The sequence below is a fragment of the Rattus rattus genome, chromosome 1, assembly GCF_011064425.1.
Source record: "Rattus rattus isolate New Zealand chromosome 1, Rrattus_CSIRO_v1, whole genome shotgun sequence".
In the NCBI taxonomy this organism is placed as follows: Eukaryota; Metazoa; Chordata; class Mammalia; order Rodentia; family Muridae; genus Rattus; species Rattus rattus.
This window is the reverse complement of record NC_046154.1, coordinates 218,037,702-218,055,743: the sequence shown is the minus strand read 5'-3', so window position 1 is coordinate 218,055,743 and position 18,042 is coordinate 218,037,702. Positions and strand designations below refer to the sequence as shown.

The window sequence follows — 18,042 nt, the reverse complement described above, 5'->3', positions numbered from 1 at the left end:
ATGTATATAAGAAATATTCAAGTTAATAAAAAATAAATAAATAAATAAATAAAAAAAATAAAAGAACTTCTGGGGAAATCACCATCTCTGACTTCCAGCAGTATCACAGAACAATAGTGATTAAAACCTGTGTTATTGGTACAGAGACAGGCAGGTAGATCAATGGAATAGAATTGAAGACCCAGAAATGAACCCACACACCTATCGTCACTTGATATTTGACGAAAGAGCTAAAACCATCAGGTGGAAAAAAAGATAGCATTTTCAACAAATGGTGCTGGCTCAACAGTAGGTCAGCATGTAGAAGAATGCAGATCAATCCATTCTTATCGCTCTGTACAAAGCTCAAGTCCAGGTGGATGAAGGACCTCCATATAAAACCAAATACACTCAAAGAATGAAAGCAAATGTGGGGAAGACCTTCAAACACATGGGCACAAGGGAAAATTTCCTGAACAGAACAACAATGGCTTATGCTCTAAGATCAAGAATCAACAATGGGACCTCATAAATTGTAAAGCTTCTGTAAGGCAAAGGACACTGCCATTAGGACAAAATGGCAACCAACAGATTGGGAAAAGATCTTTACCAATCCTACATCCGACAGAGGGCTAATATCCTACATATACAAAGAAGTCAAGACGTTAAACTCCAAAGAATCAAATAACCCTATTAAAAAATGGGGTGCAGAGCTTGGGGTACAGAGCTAACAAAGAATTCTCAGCTGAGGAATATCTAATGGCTGAGAAGCACCTAAAGAAATGTTCAACCTCCTTAGTCATCAGGGAAATGCAAATCAAAACAAACCTGAGATTCTACCTCATACCAATCAGAATGGCTAAGATAAAAAACTCAGGTGACAACAGATACTGGCAAGGATGTGGAGAAAGAGGAACACTCCTCCATTGTTGGTGGGATTGCAGACTGGTACAACCATTCTGGAAATCAGTCTGGAGGTTCTTCAGAAAATTGGACATTGCACTACCTGAGGACCCAGCTATACCACTCCTAGGCATTTACCCAAAAGATGCTCCAACATATATCAAAGACACATGGCTCTACTATGTCCATAGAAGCCTTATTTATAATAGCCAGAAACTGGAAAGAACCCAGATGTCCTTTAACAGAGGAGTGGATACAGAAAATGTGGTATATCTACACAATGGACTACTACTCAGCTATTAAAAACAAAGACTTCATGAAATTCGTAGGCACATAGATGGAACTGGAAAATATCACCCTGAAAGAGATAACCCAATGACAAAAAACACACATGGTATACACTCACTTTTAAGTGGATATTAGTCCACAGACCACATGAAGCTCAAGAAGGACAACCAAACTGCGGATGGTTCAGTCCTTTTTAAAGGGGGTAACAAAAATATTCATAGGAGGAGATATGGAGACAAAGTTTGGAGCAGAGACTGAAGGAATGGCCATTCAGAACCTGCCCCATCTGGGGATCCAGCTTATATACATACAGCCACCAAACCCATACAATATTGCTGATGCCAAGGAGTGCATGCTGACAGGAGTCTGATATAGCTGTCTGCTGAGAGGCTCGGCCAGAGTGAGACAAATACATAAGCAGATGCTTGCAGCCAACCACTGAACTGAGAATGGGGCCCCACTAGAGGAATAGGAGAAAGGATTGAAGGAGCTGAAGCGATTTACAACCGTATAACAACAATACCAACCAACCACCATCCAAAGAATACACATGGTCAGACCCATGGCTCCGGCTGCATATGTAGCAGACGATGGTCTTGTTGGGCACTAATGGGAGGAGAAGACGTTGGTCCTGCCAAGGCTGGACCCCCAGTGTATGGGAAGGTCAGGTCAGGGAGGCAGAATGGGGTGAGTGGTTGGGTGGGAGAACACCCTCATAGAAGATGGGGGAGGAGCAGATGGGATAGGGGGTTTTTGGATGGGAAACCAGGAAAGGGGATAACATTTGAAATACAAATTAAAAAATCTAATAAAAAAGATGAAAAAAATATGCTCTAAATGATGATCATGCATTTCATGTACTTTGAGAATATATGCATAAGTATGTGTATGTTTCCCTCAAAGCCTAGGAAGTTGACAATATCCTTTCTTAGAGGAACAAAGCTCAGAAGTCTTAATATTGACTTGTCAAGTCAAAAACAGAAAATGTGGAAAATGAATTATACTTTACGCCAAACGTTGCTTCCTAGAAGTATGGGTGGGGTTTGTATCGAGAAGCGCTCTGATGTCAAACAGAGCTCAGGAGCATCAACGATGCACTATAGAAACGGCTTCCGCATCTGCCCATGGAATTACACTGTTCACTAGTCATGTTTACCTTTCCATAGCTTCAAACCGCATTCCCGTTAACCGCTTAACTCTGTGACTACCAGGGAATTGTCTTCTTAACTCCTGAAGACAAAACTGAAAATATAACAGGTTAAACGAAACAATGACTTGAGCAACTGCAGTTCTATCTCATAAGTAATCCATTAAAAATGGTCTAACCAGTTTCTACTGTGCCCCAAAGTATGTAGTTTTATTTACTGTTTTATTGGTATGGGTATTTTATTCATTTTCTTTGTGTGCATGATACTAGAGAGTGAACCTAGAACCTTCTGGAAGCTAGCCAAGCATCCTACCACTGAGGTACAACCTTGGCCTTGTACTTAAAGAAGCATTCAAAACTTGCCATAGAAAGCACTCAGTACGTGTCCCACAGTAAACCTTAACTACACATTAATTTATAACTCATAAAACAAATATAGGGTAAAATATAATTAGTTTAAATACTTACCAATGCCAAGTCATCCCGACCATAGTCTAGGGCTGCAATCATCACCTGCTCATATATGATCCAAACTACACATATAAGATAGGAAAAACACCTGAATTTAATGTAGAAATTTCCCAAACAGAAATTAATAAATTCTTCTACTTTCAAATATTTTAGGGACATTGCTTATTACTGAGAATTATTAATTATATCACTTTTAGAAATAAAATACTTTTAGAATTTATTTTTATTTTTGTTTTTAATTTATTTTATTCACAATTATTTTTAACATTTTTATTACTTATTATTTATTTTTTACTTTTAAATTATTTTTAGAAATAAAAATTCTTATGTTTTGCAGGCAAATGGATGGAACTAGAAAATATTATTCTGAGTGAGGTAACTCAGACCCAAAAGGACATGCATGGTGTGTTAGCAGAAAAAAAAGCACAGAATGCCCAGCATATAATCCACAGGACTCAAAAAGGTTAGCAAGCTGAAAGGCCCACGTGAGGACACCTCAGTCCCACTAGGGAGGGAGAAGAAAGCAATCACAGGAGGGGAAAGGAAAGGAAGGTCCTGGGTGGAAAGGGGACTGGGAGCGGAAGAGGGGAACATGATCTGGTATTGGGTGAGGGAAAGGGACTGAAGCCCTGAGGTCAGCAGAAAAAATGGAAACAGGTGACCTCAGGAGGTAGGAGGTGCGTGGGTGGGGACCCTCCAGAATGTACCAGAGATTGGGGAAGAGAGACTCTCAGGACTCAAAGGGAGGAACCTTAAATGAGAAGCCCTGCAGTGGGGAGTGGAAACTTATAGAGCCCACCTCCAGCAGAAAGACAGGGCATCAAGTAAGGGTTGGCTTTGCCACCCACAGTCAAAAACTCTTACCCATAATTTTTCCTGTCTGAAAGAACTGCAAGGACAAAATTGACAAGAGCCTGAGGAATAGGAGGTCCAGTGACAGGTCTAAAGTGAGCTCCAGCTCAAGGGGAGGCCCCAAGGCCTGACACCACTACTGAGGCTATGGAGTTCTGACAAAAAAGAGCCTATCATGACTGCCCTCCGGAAGACCCAACAAGCAGCTGAAAGAGTCAGATGTAGATATTTACACCCAACCAGTGGACAGAAGCTGCTGAACCCTGTGATTGAATTGGACCAAAGCTGAAAGAAGCTGAGGAGGAGGGCGACCCTGCAGGAGGACCCTGCAGGAGGACCTCAATTAACCTGGACCCCAGAGATCTCTCAGACACTGCATCACCAAGCAGGCAGCATTCACCAGCTGAGATGAGGCTTCCAACACATACACAGCAGAGGACTCCCGAGTCTGGGTTCAGTCAGAGAAGATGCACCTAACCCTCAAGAGACTGGAGGCCCCAGGAAGTTTAGAGGTCTGGTGGGGTGGGGGTAGGAAGGACATACTTGTGGAGACGGAGGCGGGGGTTGGGAGGGGGGATAAGGGGTGTAGAACAGTCAGAAGTCAGAGGGTGGACCAGGAGGGCAGGAGGGGGATAAAAATCTGGGGTGTAAAAAGAAAAAAAGATTAAATAAAAGAAAATAAAAAAGAAAAGACAATGTATACATTCAACACCCCCCAAAATTCTTAAGTTCAGACTTATACATACTAAATTCTAAAATTCTCTAGGAAATACATTTTGACCACATTAGAATGTCATTCTGAAATCTACAGTGGGCAAACATTTACCGGCTTCGTGAGCCTTTCAAACAGAAGTGCGTGTCTAATGGTTTAACTACAGTGGTGATTTGAGTAAGATTGTCCTCCACAGTTTCTGGTTTAACTACAGTGGTGATTTGAGTAAGATTGTCCTCCACAGTTTCTGGCACTTGAAGACTTGGCTCCCAGTTGTCTGGGGAGGTCTAAGAGATACGGCCTTGCTAGAGAAGTCCATCTCTGGGGCAGGATTTGAGGTTTCAAAGCCTCTGCTTCATGACTACTGACCAAGAAGTGAGTCTCCAGCCACTTCTTGCTGCTCCTGCCACCATTACAGACTCTAACCTAGAACCATAAATCCAAATAAACTGTTGTAGCTCCAGCTTCTGTTGCTGTGATGAAGACCATGGCTAACAGCAATCTGGGGAAGAAGGGTTTACGTGCTCTAACAGCTTTAAACTTATCATCCAAGAAAGTGAGAGCAGAAACCAAGGCAGAGGCAACGGAGGAGTGCTGCTTATGGACCTGCTCGACCTGCCTTCCTTTACAACCCACGACCACCAGCCCAGAGGTAGCCCCGCCCACAGTGAACTGGGTCCTCCCATATATATCATCAGTCAAGAAAATGCTCCAGGGGCTTGCCCAGAGGACAATCTGGTGGGGACATTTTCTCAGTTGAGGTTCTAATTTCATAAAGACTCTAGCCTGTTTCAAGTTGACATAAAACTAGCCAGCTCAGACTTTTCTATTAGCTGTCACAGTCATGTTCTGTATCACAGCAATAGAAAAGTTAATGGATATAAGTACCAACAACTGTAAACGAAATTAAAGTACCTCCTTAAACTAAAGTACCATTCATTATATCTCCTGCAACAAAGGAGTGATGTAACTAACTAGTAAGTAAAATGTTAATAAAGACCCTTAAAGATGAATAATCATGAATATGACATGCTGAGCCTGCACAAATAACCAAAAACTTACTGTCGTCCCCAAGCTTAGATGCATAATCATTAATTAATTCTTCTCCAACTTCCATAATTTGTTCACTATTTCTTGAATTTTCTTCTCGCCATTTTCTCATTTTATCTCGCATTTCTAAAAAAAAGTAATATTCAAGTTCTTTACACATATACATATATAAACATATGAGAGATGTCAAAATACTAACTAAATGAAATCAACTATTTACATAAGGAAGTAAACTCCAACTTCTAGGCAAGTCTGTGATATCACAACCATCTTTAATTGTAAAGAACATCATGCCACGGGTCTGCTACATGCACTGTATCACTTTGGGCAACAGTAGGTCTTAATTGGAGGGCTGAAGGCAAATACAGACTACTTTCTAGAGTCTGGTAAAAGTCAGAGATCATTTTCTAAATAGTAAAAAAAAAAAAAAGCATACTATTACATTGAGATAGCTCAATATATTCAATGTATTCTTATAATTTGCTTATGGATATAGAAATTTTCAATAATTTTCATAAACTAAACTATTAACAACTAAAGGATATTAACCTCACATTTCCTTAATACTACACTGCCAACCTAAGAAGTAAATAACAAAAGAATTACAACAAAGGAAGTCTTTAAATGAACTTAGTAGACAACAAGAGTAATGTTGGTAAGAGCAATTGTATTGTTAGTTGCATTGATAAGACAGGAGAACAACTCTGCAAATTACAAGTCAACAGGAAATTTTGGGATAAGAACTCTACTGTGGTGTGAATGCCTCTCCCTATGTTCAGGAATTGGAAATCTGATTCTGAATACAACCAGACTGTGGTGGAACCTTTAAGGTGTTCTCAGATCCTATGGCTTTTGTCCTACTGAATGGATCAATATCAGTATCACAGGAGTGGGCTGAGAGGAATATTAGTTATCACAGGTGGTTATTTACAACAGAAGAGGGTTCCTGTTTTTTTTCTTTTCAAAGAAAAACCCCTTATGTTTTGCCTGTACACAAACTTTTGTCCTTCCCCAGGAGTTGAGAACCAGAATGCCTTCCCCATAACCACTGGCCAAAAATAGGTAGGTAAATACATAAATAATGAAATAAAAATCCCAGTCTGAAGAACTAAGATCTGAGTATAATGAAAACCAAACCCAAAGTATTTTAAAAGCATGTTTAATCTTGTTCCTTTTACATAACAGGCTAAATGTTTATGATTTTTCAAGTTAATTAAATGAATACTTAACTAAAACTCCAAGACCTTAAGTGGTGACGGGCCTATGGAAGGCAATCAGTGCCCTCACGAGATGTAAGAGACTCTGTCTTCTCTGCTTTCTGCCATTAGCTATCTATCCTCACTAGACACCGTATCTGCCAGGAGCTGCCTCTCTATTTCCTATCCTCCGGAACCGTATGGAAGGAAAGAATTTATGGTTTAAGATGTACATTGTGATGTATTTGCTGTATTGGCCTGAACTAAAACACATAGCTTAGGTAAAACTAAGTATCTACCTCAGAACAACATACCTGAGAGCATACATCTTCCTTATTTTACCTGTACACACCTATCAAGAGTGCAAATGCAATACTCAAGCTGCTGCACTGCAAGTCTCAACACTGACACTTTCTACCTGGATATCTGCTGAGTTAATCACTTTGCATTTCAACATTCTCATCTACCAAATGGAGATAAAAAATAATACTTGTGTAATTTGGCTACTGTAGTGAGCATTATTGTGTTTGCTGAAAACAGAATTTTTGCTCAGTTTTATGCATATTGCTATTTTGATGATTCTCCCTCAGTCAGCCACTATTATAACTGCAAACACTATCTTGTTCTAACTACGGTATCTCTAGCTTGCTCTGCACTTTGCATTTATATCAGAAAATTTAAACTTGATTCAAGAAACTACCACCTTAGGGCCAAATTTGTAGCCAATTGTTTTGCTAGCAAACTTTTATTAGAACCTACGTTTGGGGAGGTTTTGTTTTTCTATGCTGCAATGATACAAGAAGAGACAATACAAGCCAAATAATACACAAAAGCTGCTGACATTTAGAACATTTAGATAGAAGTACTATCTGGTTATTCTTTATAAAAAAAAAATATGCTGATGCTTGGCTCCATACAAGATTCAGAAAGAGCAAAGGATCTAGTGAGAGGACTAGTATTAAATCACCTTTGCCTCACCAACCTGAAGGTGGTGATTCGGGGCTTACCATTAAACATTTCTACCACTTTGGTTATTACATACACAGGATCACAAGTTTCATAGGTCTCTCATGAAACTTAAATACAGCAAAACTGAGAGTTCATGTTTGAACAGTGCTGTGGTTTGGATTTTTGTTTTGCTTCTAAGCCAATTTTGATTACTATTAAAAGATCATGCACCCGTGCACTCCTCATAGGCATTACCAATCTTTCATTCAACCTCATTCACACGTTGCCCTCATTTTTGTAGTCTGCATTTAGGATTCCTACTGTCAAGTAATTTACAGAAAACATTCTAGTAAACATAAAGCACCACAAAGGGTTTGGCTACCTTAAGGAAGTAAAATAAGGGAAAACCTCTAGCTAGAAATAAAATTTGGGGAGCATTCCTCCTTTGAGTGTACTTTTCTTTTTAAGCTCTTCCCCAAAGGCAGTACACTCTTCAAATCCAAGCTCACTTTATTACATACTATACATGTAATCTATTCACCACTCTCTGTACCTGCTATTAACTACTGGCTTTGTACAAGGGGTAATATCAATAAAAGAGGTTACAAGGGGCTATCCTGTTCATCTTTCCCTAAAGACTAAGTCTCACTGTGCCAAGACACCTGGACCTCGAGAGATAAGGAAATAGCCTACCTCCTACTCTGCTTCGTTTGTATGAAACACCTTTCTCCTGTATTTCCTCCATTCCAATACACATTCTCAAAGACCACTTATAGATTCAGGTATATGAATCAGTATATATCTTTTAGCAATTATTCATAGTATCACAAATTTGGATCACCAAATCACAGTTACAGGATAATGAAATTGCCTTAGCTCTTAATGGATGGGGTGGGTACTAAATTTGAAGGCAAAAAGTAAGTTATTTCAGTGTATAGAAAATTCAGTAGAAGTGTTCTTCCAATTATGTATGGCAGTGACCTAGTGAGATGTGAAGTCAATCTAGTGTGTTCCAGCACTTGGCAGCAAATGGATGCAGAGAACTTATTAAAAGAACAGTGTGAAAAGGATGAAGTAAACCTAGGAGAATTCTATTAAGAAACAAAATCGAGGGGCTGGGGAGAAAGACAGTGCTTGCTGCAGAAGGATGGAAAAAGACCTCAGTTCTAGTCCCTAGAACCCTTGCAAAAAGCTGGACATGGTGACACCCCCCTTAGTTATGAGAACACAAGTGGATCCTGGAGACCCACTGGCCCATCAGTCCAGCCAATCAGTGAGTTCAAGATGTAGTGAGACAAGCTGTTTTGAAAACTTAAGTAGAATCCAATAGACAAACACCCAGCAGGAACTTACGGTATCTACATGCACACACACATATATCATACACACATATACATACAAAAAGATACAAAATCAAAATCTTGCATAGAGGGCATTACCTGTAATGGCAAGTATAACAGAAATGTATAAAATATAAACATTTGAATTGGCAAAGTGTCTTCCTAAAGACCTTAAAGAAAAAGTAAGACATAGAAGACAAACTGTTGATATATATACAACGCAGTCCCTGCTCCTCAGGCTCAGAGAAAATCCTGGAAAAGGGACAGGAAAGGTAAGAGTCAGCAGACTCTTAATGTCAGCTGTAAGACTGTATCTTCTAGATATGAGAAGCTGCATCCAGGAAATGTCAAAGCTGTGGTTTCTTAAGGGATGAAGTAAAAAAGAGGAATACAAACAAAATTCTCTGTAACATTTTTAAAAACTCATTTCATGTCTATTATATGTTAGGCCCTGCACAAGGCACTCTATCGAGCCATGCCTACACACATATCTCAAGAAACTTCGCTATTTTCCTTACGAGTCTAAATTCTCTTTCCGGCCTCCAATTTTTAAGTATATTTTACATAACAAATGCTTTCAACAGGTCTTACAAAGTAGACTTTCATTCTATTCATTAATATCATCTATTTGAGACTTAAAAGAGTGTTAAACTTACTAAAGTCTTTTATATATACATTCCTATTACAAGAATTACAGGGGCTAAGTAGCTAAAAGCTCTTGTTGGGTAAGAGTCCTTGCTTAGCAAGCATAAGAACCTGAGTTGAATCCTTTGCAAAACATAAAAAAGGTCTGCTTGGCTCTAACCCCAGCACTAGGAAGGGGTTTGGGGGAGGAGATATTGGTCACTGGGGGTTGCTGATATTAGTCTATTAATTCAGGAAAATTAAGCCTTCAGTTTACAAAAATAAGGAAACCGTATTCTAGCCACTCAAGTGCCTAGACTAGAAAGCAAGAAAAGAGCGTGGACAACTTAGTGTTGGTTATTAACACTTTCAATAGTTCAATAATCAATAATTCAAGTTTCTTCCCTGTGTTAATCACTAGTTACATAACAGTGAGCACAGTTGACCTAGTTTCTTTCATTCTAACACAGAAAAAAATTTGAGATAACATAAGCAAGAAAGTGCTTCAATAGTAAGAAAACACATGATCCAGGAGCAGGTTTTGTTCAATTCAGTTGCTTGGGGTTTTCGTTTTCTTGTTTTCCCTCTTTCCTTCTTTTGTAAATATGGTGGCAGGGGTAAGAAGATGCATGCTTAAGGGTCCTGCAATATGTAACTTTAGAGCATGATCCTGAGAGTTTAACATTTAAGAGTGAGGAAGGAGTGAGACTGTGAGGAGAGAACACTGTTGGTAGAAGGAATTGCTTGTGCCCCTAAGACAATCACATGACAATTTAGGCAATCTAGACAAGACAAGCTGAGCCAGCTCACAGAGTTGGCACCGGCAGTGGCTCTAGACAGATCTTTCAGCAGAGTGACATAATACTATCACTCAACAACAAAATCTTTTCGCTCAGGTTAAGAGCTTATCGACCACTTTAAAATAATTTCTTCTTTCATTGCTCAACAAATTTGCACAGCAGTAACTATTCAAAATCTAGTGATATCACTACACTTTAGAATGCCCACAGGATAGGACGAAGCTATACAGAATGATTTTGTTTGCCAGCAGTGACATAATCCTTGTCCCTTGATTGTACACATTAATAGACCTTAAAAGCTATCCTTTACACACCGTCATAATATCACTTTTCAACAATCATGAAGTATTTATAACATTTAAAACACCCACTAACCTATCAACTTTACCACTGAAGGGTACGTGCACATACCTTTTAAAAATGAATTGACAGATTTGTTGTTCCATTAAACTATAAACTCTTTGAAGGTTGGAGCTGTGTATTACTTGACATACAGAAGAACTAGCACTTATATTTCTCTATCAATATAAAATCTTTTGCTCCTTAAAGTATTTCAGACACTTACTCATGATCAAACAATTCACAAAAATTTCACAAAAAAAAAAAAAAATCCCACAAAAGCATTCAGTGGGCAAATTAGCTACTCCAATACACTGTACTGTGTCAACTTTTGGGAATATGGACTGTCCATGGACAGAAATTGCATGTTTTTAAAAAACTCATTTATTTTCTTAAGTATGACTCCCACCAATGTTTTTTGAAAGAGGTAACAGTTCACAGAACTGATCCAAGATTTGAATATTTTATTTAAAGACTCTCCACTCTTGGTCAACCAGACAGGAAAAGACGATCATATGTGAACCAAATTAACCAGTTACATTCTCCTTCAGTAAATGAATTGGCAGAAAGTAAGTAGGAAGCTATGCTGTGTGTGCTTTAAGTAGGTTTGACCAATGAATTTAAAAAGGGAAGGCATTCGAAACCCAGTTCTGAAAAGAGAACAAAATAGAAAGTGCATGTTGAAGCACATTTGTTTATGGATCTCCCACACACCTTGTCTATACAATTTACAAACACTTAGCACAGGCCTCACTGGACCTATCTCTTGGTTTCAAACAAGCGTCTACACACAAATCCCGCCTCAACCACGCCTCCCAGAAACCACATGCTGTGTGACAGTCGCAACCCCGTGTTCTTCTCGCCTCTTAAACAGAAGATGACAGAACCGGTGCACAGAGAGGCAGGTGGGTCGGTGTACGGACCCGCAAAAGCGACAGGGTACGTCGCAGACCGTGGCTGGGCCCAGGAAGGAACCAGCCCCAGTCTCCATTCAGTTCGACCAGTTCAGGGAGAGCTGCCCGGCGGAGGACACAACGGGGCACGAATCTCTCCGGGGACTCTGGGTACTTCCGAACCATATCCCAGGGCTTTGGGTCTTCCTGCACCCTCCCCGCCCCAAATTACCTTCCCAAGTCACATCGTAACGCTCAGTGACCTTCGCCATCTTCCTAGAACCCAGAGGCAGCGGGGAGAGAGGGCGGGGAGACGCAGCACGTCACCCGCTACCGGGCAATGGCAAATGACGAAACCATTTTTTATTGGTCAATAGAAGGGAATGGGCGGAATCTTCCTCCCATTTCTACAGCTCTCACGGGAAAGAGGGAGGAGCCGACGGGGCGAGGCCGGGGGCGGAGCCTGAGGGCGGGGCCAGCGATGAGCTGCGGGAGCTGCTGAGTAAGGAGTCTGTGACACAACTGATCTTACTTGGGCTGAGGTAACTTTCTCTTTTTCCTGAGATTTTATCAAATGTGATGCCGACTCAGGGTTTTCATTTTCCTTTACACAGGTATATTCATTCTATCATAGTCCTTAGTGTGTACTTTATCTTCAGAGACCCCTGAAACTCAAAGTTTTAGTCAAATATTTGCCCACTCCCAACTTTCCTCTATTCATCATGGAAGTGACTTTCTATGGCCTTTTAATGTTCAACTACATAGAACAACAAAGTTTTGTGAAAGATTTGAAGGATCAACTGTTATTCTCCATTCCCATTATCATGTCCCCAGAGCCAAGGAATTTTATGTTCTCAAGACGGCTCGGCTGCAGACCTGCATCCATAGTTAATATCTGTCTTATATTTAATTTCATTATCCTTTCAGATGCAAGTCTAGATTGAAATCTCCATAAGAGCAGCCAATGTGTAAGTACGTATAAAGAACGAATAAAGAATAAAGACCCTTCAGCGCCTAAACTTTGCTTCTGTTCACTCATCTGGGGAGAACTTCCCACCAAAAACTTACTTTGAGGAAAGACTGGCTCAAGGGTGAAATGGCTGAATTGCACATCCCCAACAATGTGTTTAGTATTTCTAATGAGTATTTTACAGTGTAAACAGAGGATATGTAAGCTGGGGATGTATGAAAATGTGACAGATCACCCATAGTTAGGGGTTAGTGAAGAAGAGGCAATAGAGTTAAGACTGAGAGACCTATATCCCACAGCCTAGCTGTTGAAGGGTTTTTGTTTCTTTGTTTTCCATATCCTTAATGAGATATCATTGACAAAAGGATAGATAGATAGATAGATAGATAGATAGATATAGATAAATATACAGTGTATAGCTTAATGATTTGAAATTATTACCCCAAATAATTAACTTATCCATCTCCTAAATAGTTACCATGTTGGAAGGTAGAAAACACCTAATAGCTTTTTATCAAAATACCAAATATATGATGAGATACTGTTGTTGACTAAAATCTCCATCTAAACAAAAATGTACGTCTTTGATCAGCATCTTTCCATTACCCACTCTTGGCAATTTTTAAGTGAGGCAGGGGAAGGGAAGAACTTGTTGCTATCTGCCAGCAATGAGCCTGAAAGGACAGAAAAGGAAACTTATAAACTTGGGTTAGATTCTGAATTATTTTCTCCTCTGACTAAGCAGACTTAAAAAATTATTTCATTCAAAATATTTAAATGCTTCAGTCAAATTCATATCCGTGTTCTGATAAGACAGTGCTGTGTAGAATATTGCCCCATACTGTTTCTCTTTCTTGCTTTCTCTCCCTCCCTCTCTCTATTTATATATCTCTAGCAATCTATCTCTATGTCTATCCCCATCTCTCCTTTCCTCCTTTCTTTCTCTTTTCTTACACCAATTCCTGTTATTTTTCCATCTCCCAAAGCTCAAAGGCAGACCTACTTTACAACTTACCTCTTCATTTTAGTCTTCCATTAGCCAAATGTCCCACATGCCCTCCCCCCATTTTTGCATTTATTGAATTACTCTAAATCCTCTGTGGGCCCCTCTCCTTTACTTCCCATGTAACAATCCAATACTTATCACTAGTCACACTGTGATTGCTCCCTTTCCCTCCCTCCACCCATACTAACATATCGGACTACACAGTGCTTCCCACTTCAAGAACTAATATTTAATGTGCATATTTTAGGCAATTTCTTTCTAATATTATCTACTGTTATTAAAATGGGTTAACTACTGGTTAGTGACTTGTCATAGGCAATACTCAACCCTCAGGAGCAGCGTTAAGATTGAGCCTGGTGCCTGGAACACTAATCTAACACAGCACTGCATCACAGCCGACCTCCAGTCCTAACCAACAATCTAACCCCAGATAGTCATATCCCAAAAGATGAACCTAAGAAACAAGAAAATTTAAGACAACTTGATGCCATCAAAAGTTACCAACCTCATTTAGATGTCCTCCAGCGAAAATGACTAACATAGAAGTTCATATATAGGATTTTAAAAGTGATTTTAAGTGCATGATGACAGGAACTGGATATAAATGTCTCCTGAGAGACACAGCCAGAGCATGTCAAATACAGAGGCAAATGCTAGCAGCAAACCACTGAACTGAGAAGGGGAGCCCCGTTGGAGGAATTAGAGAAATGATCGAAAGAGCTGAAGGGGCTTGCAACCCCATATTAACAACAATGCCAACCAACCAGAGCTCCCGGGGTGGATGGGGAGGGGAACACCCTTATAGAAGAAGGGAGTTCGGGGATGGGATAGGGGGCTTATGTCTGGGAAACCCGGAAAGGAAATAACTTTTGAAATGTAAATTTAAAAATCCAATAAAAAATTGTAAAAAATTTAAATCTGTTACAATTCAAAATGAATTCCAGAATTATCCCAGAGGATACAGACAGCAAAATGAAATAAGGAAGTTCATCTATGTTGTTGAAACAGAATTTAACAAGCAGATAAAATACTGGAAAAAATACAGAATGATAATGGAAGTGAAAAATAAAATAGGTCAAATAAAATGTTAAGTGGATATCCTCACCAACTGAATGGATGTTATTGGAGATAAAATACAATGTATGAAGATATGAAAAGAAAAATAAAGTCTTGGGTGAGTCAGTCTAAGTTGATGATAATTTTTGAATGAATGAACAGAAGATGTTAAAAACTATAGCAGTAGTTACATATTCTAAATATCCAAGAATAAGTATTTCATGCCAATGCCATAAAAATTTTAATGAAATCATGGAAGATATTTTTTCAAATATAGTGAAAGGAAGCCTATCCAGATATAAGAGGCATGCATACAGAACAGCAAAGAAGCCTAAATCTACAGAATAGAAAGACTACACTGAAAATGCAAAAGAGAAGAGCCAAGACACATAGAGAACCAGGCTAGTAAGAAAAACTGCCAACATTTCAATCTATCAACTAAAGAAGGGTTGATATCTAATGACATGATCATGTGTTTTTTTTCTTTGAGTTTGTTTACATAGTGGATTTTGTTGATGGATTTCCCTATGTTGAACCATTCCTGGATCCCTGGGATGAAGCCTACTGGATCATAATGGATGATGGTTTCCATGTGTTCTTGGAGTCAGTTTGCAAGAATTTTATTGAATATTTTGGGTTCCTCAGAAAATTGGACATATTACTACCTGAGGACCCAGCTATATCACTCCTGAACATATACCCAAATGATGCTCCAACATACAACAAAGACACATGCTCCACTATGTTGAAAGCAGCCTTATTTATAATAGCCAGAAGCTGGAAAGAACCCAGATGTCCTTCAACAGAGGAATGGATACAGAAAATGTGGTACATCTACACAATGGAATATTACTCAGCTATCAAAAACAATGACTTCATGAAATTCATAGGCAAAAGGATGGAATTAGAAAATAGCATACTGAGTGGGATAACCCAATCACGAAAAAAAAAAAAAAAACACATGGTATACACTCACTGATAAGTGGATATTAGCCTAAAAGCTCAAATTACCCAAGATACAATCCACCAACCACATGAAGCTCAAGAAGAAGGATGACCAAAGTGCAGATGCTTCAGTCCTTCTTAAAAGGAGGAACAAAAATATTCATAGGAGGGGATATGAAGACAAAGTTTGGAACAGAGACTGAAGGAATGGCCATTCAGAGCCTGCCTCACCTGGGGATCCAGCTCATATATATACAGCCACCAAAACTAGACAATATTGATGAAACCAAGAAGTGCATGCTGAGAGGAGCCTGATATAGCCATCTCCTGAGAGGCTCAGTCAAAGCCTGTCAAATACAGAGGCAAATGCTAACAGCATACCATTGAACTGAGAACTAGGTGCCTGTTGGAGGAGTTAGAGAAGGGATAGAAGGAACTGAAGGGGTTTGCAACCCCATAAGCACAACAATACCAACCAATCAGAGCTCCCAGGGACTAAACCACTACCCAAAGACTACATGTGGACAGACCCATGGCTCCAGCTGCATATGTAGCAGAGGATGGCTTTGTTGGGTACCAATGGGAGAAGAAGCCCTTGGTCCTTCCAAGGCTGGACTCCCCAGTGTTGGGGAATGTTGGGGAGGGGGGAATGGGAGGTGGTTAGGGAGGGGGAACACCCTTATAGAAGAAAGGGAGGGGGATGGGATGGGGGCTTATGGACGGGAAACCATGAAAGGGAATAACATTGGAATATAAATTAATACACACACATATGTGTGTATGTATACATATACATATACATATATAATATACAGATACATATATATATATATATATATATATATATATATATATATATATATATATATATGAAGGGCTTATATCTCTCAAACTTTAAAAGATTATTGTAGGGAGCGGCGCGGTAAAGCAAAGATGGCGCCGACATCCAGTCCCCTCTGGTAGTAAACGACTTATCGCACATGTGCAGGCTTGTCCCCTTGCCAGGGTGGCCGTAGGATAATGAGGTGATCCGGCGCCCACCAGTGGTGAGCAACGGTATGGCGCATGCGCGGGTTTTGCACCTGGTGCCAGTTGGCCGGACGTTAATATGCTAATGAGGGATTCATGCTCCGACAATCCCTGAAGGACAATTAGCATAGCCTCAGCCTGCTGTGTATATAAGGCAAGCGCTTTTGCAGCTCGAGGTCCCCGTATCAGCAATGAAGGTGGTCCTGCAATAAAGGCTGTTGAGAAGAATCCGACCGTGTTGTGTCTTCTTTGCTGGCCAAGGTGGGCGCGACAGATTATAACTGTAAACCTTCTCTAATATACCCAGCAAATGTCTGCCATAATTCATGGTGAAAGAAAAGCTTACTATAATAAAAAGCAAGCTAAAGGAATTATTGACCACTAAAGTAGCCCAACAGAAAATAGTAGAATGAATAATCCACTCTGAAGAAAAAGATGAGCACAATAAAGAGATTACAGGAGGAAAAAATAATGCTGCAAATGCTATATCACACATTAAACAAGAGAACAAGGAATTCTCAAACACAAAAAGGTAAATAAAATGACAGGGAACAATACACACCTTTCAATCAAAACTCTAAAATTCAGTGTCTTAATTCACACATCAAAAAAGACAGACTACCTATTTAGAAGACAGAATATTTTTGCTGCTTCAAGAAACATGTTTACCACTAAATATAAACACTATCCTAGGGTGAAAAATAAACTTTAAAAAAGGAACGGAAAACAAATAGAGCCAAGAAACAAACAATTGATCCTATTCTAATGTCTACAAAACCAAATACCGTCAAAAGACATAAAGAGGGTATCTTAGTGTTTTATTGCTGTGAAGAGACACCATGACCATGGCAATTCATATAAAATAAAGCATGTAACTGGAGATTGCTTAAAGTTTCAGAGTTTTAGCCCATTATCATCATGGTGGGGGAGTATGGTGGCATACAGGCAGACACGATGTTGGACATAGCTGAAAGTTTTGCATCCAGATCCAGAGGAAGCAAGAAGAGAAAGCCAATGGGCATGGCTTGGGCTGTTGAAACCTCAGAGCCCACTCTCAGTGACCCATGCCACAACAACCCCAAAGATGCTACACCTACTAATCCCTGTCAGGCAGCGCCACTCCATGATGAGTAAGCATTCAAATATATGACTGAAAAAGGCCATTTTTATTGAAACCACCACATTTGCCTACAGATAACCTACAGCCTAGATAAAGGACAAGGTAGAAGAGGTACGTTCACACTCCCCAGACATACTTATCCTGATCTCTTATAAACATTATTTATATGCTTTTCATTAACCTATTTTCGCTATGGGACAGATAACTGTATAAAAAAATAAGTAAGAAACAATGGATTTAAATAGCACCATGGATCAAATGGAACTAATTAGAAACGTGCAGACCATTCCACTCGTACACCAAACAATACACATTCTTCTCAGCACCACTGAAAACTTTCTCTAAAATAGATCCTATATTATGACACAAGGCAT

The 18,042-nt window shown here is 39.5% G+C and overlaps 1 protein-coding gene across 1 annotated transcript in view; it reads right to left on the bottom strand.

Moving 5' to 3' along the window:
- The window catches only part of Emc2 (ER membrane protein complex subunit 2), an 894,248-nt gene extending 882,383 nt beyond the window's left edge, over window positions 1-11,865 (bottom strand). The window contains exons 1-4 of the mRNA XM_032915015.1: window positions 11,775-11,865; window positions 5,415-5,528; window positions 2,786-2,850; window positions 2,327-2,412 (exon numbers count right to left, since the gene is read on the bottom strand). Coding sequence (XP_032770906.1) covers window positions 2,327-2,412; window positions 2,786-2,850; window positions 5,415-5,528; window positions 11,775-11,814 — 305 coding nt within the window. The 5' untranslated portion in view covers window positions 11,815-11,865. The remainder of the gene's footprint in view (window positions 1-2,326; window positions 2,413-2,785; window positions 2,851-5,414; window positions 5,529-11,774) is intronic.
- Between the last annotated feature and the right edge of the window lie 6,177 nt (window positions 11,866-18,042).